A 3,303-nucleotide genomic window follows, 5' to 3' on the forward strand; every position below is an offset into this window, starting at 1 on the left:
CTCGGTGGGACAGCAGTAAGTCTTCGGATTTACAATGCTAAAATCATGGGTTCGATTCCCCTCGGTGGGACAGCAGTAAGTCTTCGGATTTACAATGCTAAAATCATGGGTTCGATTCCCCTCGGTGGGACAGCAGTAAGTCTTCGGATTTACAATGCTAAAATCACGGGTTCGATTCCCCTCGGTGGGACAGCAGTAAGTCTTCGGATTTACAATGCTAAAATCACGGGTTCGATTCCCCTCGGTGGACACAGCAGATCGCCCTATGTGGGTTTGCTATAAGAAAACACACACACGCACACACTCTTCCCTAGTGGTTCGTGTTACGATAGAAGTAACTATAAGACAAATAGACTGATGTTTGGCAGAATGTTCGTACTTAATTAACATTCATAACAACTAATTTAATGGTTCTCGTGCTTACATCATTCAGTATTTGTGGAGTAGGAAACCCAAATCATTTTTTTTTTTCGTTGTTGTAAGGTTGCGAAAAATAATAACGAATACAAATTACTAATGTAATACTTTCTTTTCTGTCAGGCTGAATATTTGAATTACCTTTCTGTTCCAAATGACTTGTTCTGTTTTCCAAACCGCTGCGTTAGCGTTATACCTATGTCATTTTTGAATTACCAAAGTACCGTGGATGCTAATAACAAATAAAAACTAAAGACATACCTAGAAACGCATTGTCTTCTTTATCGTTAGCTTAATGTATTATCGATTTTGTTTCCTTTATGTCGACGTTTTGGTTCACTCTAAAACAATGGAAACTGCCTAGTTTCAGCAATACTGGAGAATAAAGTATACATTCAAATAGTATATGCAAAACTAGCATTTTTATTCATATTTTTTGCTGTATAATAATAGAATTCAATCTATGCAATCACATTTGACACCAACTGGGGGTGGGTGGGCAGTGTGTACTTAAAGTTTGGCTGCATTTTAATAATTAAAAATAATTCCATAAAAATACAGAAATGTGCCGAACAGTTGACAGCACGAAACTATATAAAGGCTAGATAAAAAATTTTAGACCAACTAGTTTTAGGGGCCGAACACTGACCAGTGGTTAGAGTGTCGGTTTGTGGAGCTGAGACTCCGTGGTTCGCGTCTCGTTACTGGAAAAAAAACACATCGCGCTCCGCACTTTGGGGATGTGAACGCGTTGTAAGAATAACGACCAGGTCCAACTATTTCGTTGGGCAAGAGTACCTTACGAGTTGACGGTGGGTGATGTTGTTCAACTGTCTACCGATAAGACTATCACTTCAAAAATAGAGACGTCTAACGCAAGTATCGCTCGTGTAATTTTACGCGAAATCCAACAAATAAACAAACAAAACAGATTTGAGTAATCTTGGACTCGTTTCCTTTTGAACATGCCCCCCCCCCCCCAGCGGTATGTCTGTGGACTTACAATGCTAGAATCGGGTTTCGATACCCGTGGTGGGCAGAGCACAGATAGCCCTTTGTGTAGCTTTGCGCTTAACTACAAAGAAAAAAAAACCTTTTGAACCTTTATCTCTGACAGCTTCGACTCAGGTTTATAAGTGTTCAAATTACAACTTAGAATCTACAGTTGTGAAATAGCATTCTAACTGTCTTGAATTACCAGATTCTATGCAAATATACAAAGATATTTACGCATAAGGAATGGGGATTATATTGAAAGAGCATTTGTAATTCAATGACACCCATTATACTGTAATGTGAGATTCAGTTGTATACTTTACCATTGAATAGCAATTTGTTATTCTAACTCTGATGCAGTTTGTGGTATAATATATAAGAAAATCGAACCCAGCCCATCGAGGCAACCAACCAGCTTTAGGTTGTGTAAGATCTTTATATGGTATGTGTATTCTCTTTTATGATAAGTGAAAAAGGAACAAAGTTGTTTTAAAATGTGCGTTTTTGGCTGTTGTTATTAAGCATATCTATAAACGCATGTCATTTATAGGTTGTGTTTTTTTTAACTGTGTCTTTCACAACGTCTTTTTTAAGGTTCAAATTTCAAAGGTAAATTTAATAAGCTTTAGGTATATAAATTGTAGAACTGAAACTCTGAATTCAATATTTCTACCAGCGTATAAGGAAAAAAAAAAAGAAAAAGGTTTCCAAAACTTAACAAGAAGTTGAAATTCTCAATTAACGAACACGCTTGATAAATTATTTTCTATTTTATTTTGATTATCTGGATATTTTTTTTTCATTTCTTCCTGATTGTAGATAAATAGAATTTTAGACTTTGTTTAATTACGTGCTAAATTATTTCTGTCTAATAAAACGGAAGCCATCTCCTAGGTGTCCTATCTGGCCAGAACGGAAGCCAACATTCAGCACACATGAGCTCCTTTGCACAACCTCCCCGTCTACGAGAAAAGGTGAAGCACTTACTTTCTTCAAAGATGCTTTGCTGCGGTCGTAGAAAGGTACGTAAAGAATGTCGTTTAAAACGTTATTAATTTTGTGGCGCTGTTCTTTGTTGGAATTCATAGAACGGCATGATTAACAACAATTAGAGAAGAACATCTTTAGTTTAAATACTTGTTTATGATCTTTGTTTAGAAATAAACTTGAAAATAATTACAATTAACTTACTTAGTCTAGTTGACACCAAAAAGAAAAAAAATGTTGTTGCTCACGACAGTTGATGATATAAATAGCACCTGGAACATCACTATATCAGTTGTATGCTAGCCAATCTGATGAGCCCTGGTATTGAGCGAAATGCTTCGTCGGCACTGAATGTGGCATATGTAGTGTGATTGACCTATTATAACATCTTCCCCTTCTTTGTTTTCACTCGTAAGTTGTTAGAATTCATAAGAATGACATGGCTAACAACATTCAGAGCGGTACATCCGTCTCTCGAGTATTTGTTTAAGAAATTCGTTAAGTTTACTTTAGAAACAGACTTACTGACTTTCAGCAGTTTCAACTAATCATTTTATTCGTGTATTTTTTTCATTAATAAAAATATTTAAAAATAATAAAACATAAAATAAAAAAGATAATTAGGTCAAATATGTATTCGTATTTAATGAATAAATATCGAACGAGTTTTCAAGTTTGTTGAATTACGCGCAAAACTACACGTGGGCTATCTGTGTTAGACGTCCTAACTTAGAAGTAATTGGCTAGATGGAAGGCAGCTGGTCAACACTACACGTGGGCTATCTGTGTTACGTCCTAACTTAGAAGTAATTGGCTAGATGGAAGGCAGCTGGTCAACACTACACGTGGGCTATCTGTGTTACGTCCTAACTTAGAAGTAATTGGCTAGATGGAAGGCAGCTG

General features: G+C 36.3%; 1 protein-coding gene across 3 annotated transcripts in view; it reads left to right on the plus strand.

Annotated features, from left to right (window-relative positions):
• Positions 1-3,303, plus strand: part of LOC106459193 (rho GTPase-activating protein 100F-like) — an 85,693-nt gene that overhangs the window by 30,992 nt on the left and 51,398 nt on the right. For all 3 annotated transcript variants that reach the window (XM_022385628.1, XM_022385629.1, XM_022385631.1), the window contains exon 2: positions 2,308-2,435. In XM_022385628.1, coding sequence (XP_022241336.1) covers positions 2,349-2,435 — 87 coding nt within the window. In that variant the 5' untranslated portion in view covers positions 2,308-2,348. The remainder of the gene's footprint in view (positions 1-2,307; positions 2,436-3,303) is intronic.

Source organism: Limulus polyphemus, unplaced genomic scaffold (assembly GCF_000517525.1).
Source record: "Limulus polyphemus unplaced genomic scaffold, Limulus_polyphemus-2.1.2 Scaffold573, whole genome shotgun sequence".
In the NCBI taxonomy this organism is placed as follows: Eukaryota; Metazoa; Arthropoda; class Merostomata; order Xiphosura; family Limulidae; genus Limulus; species Limulus polyphemus.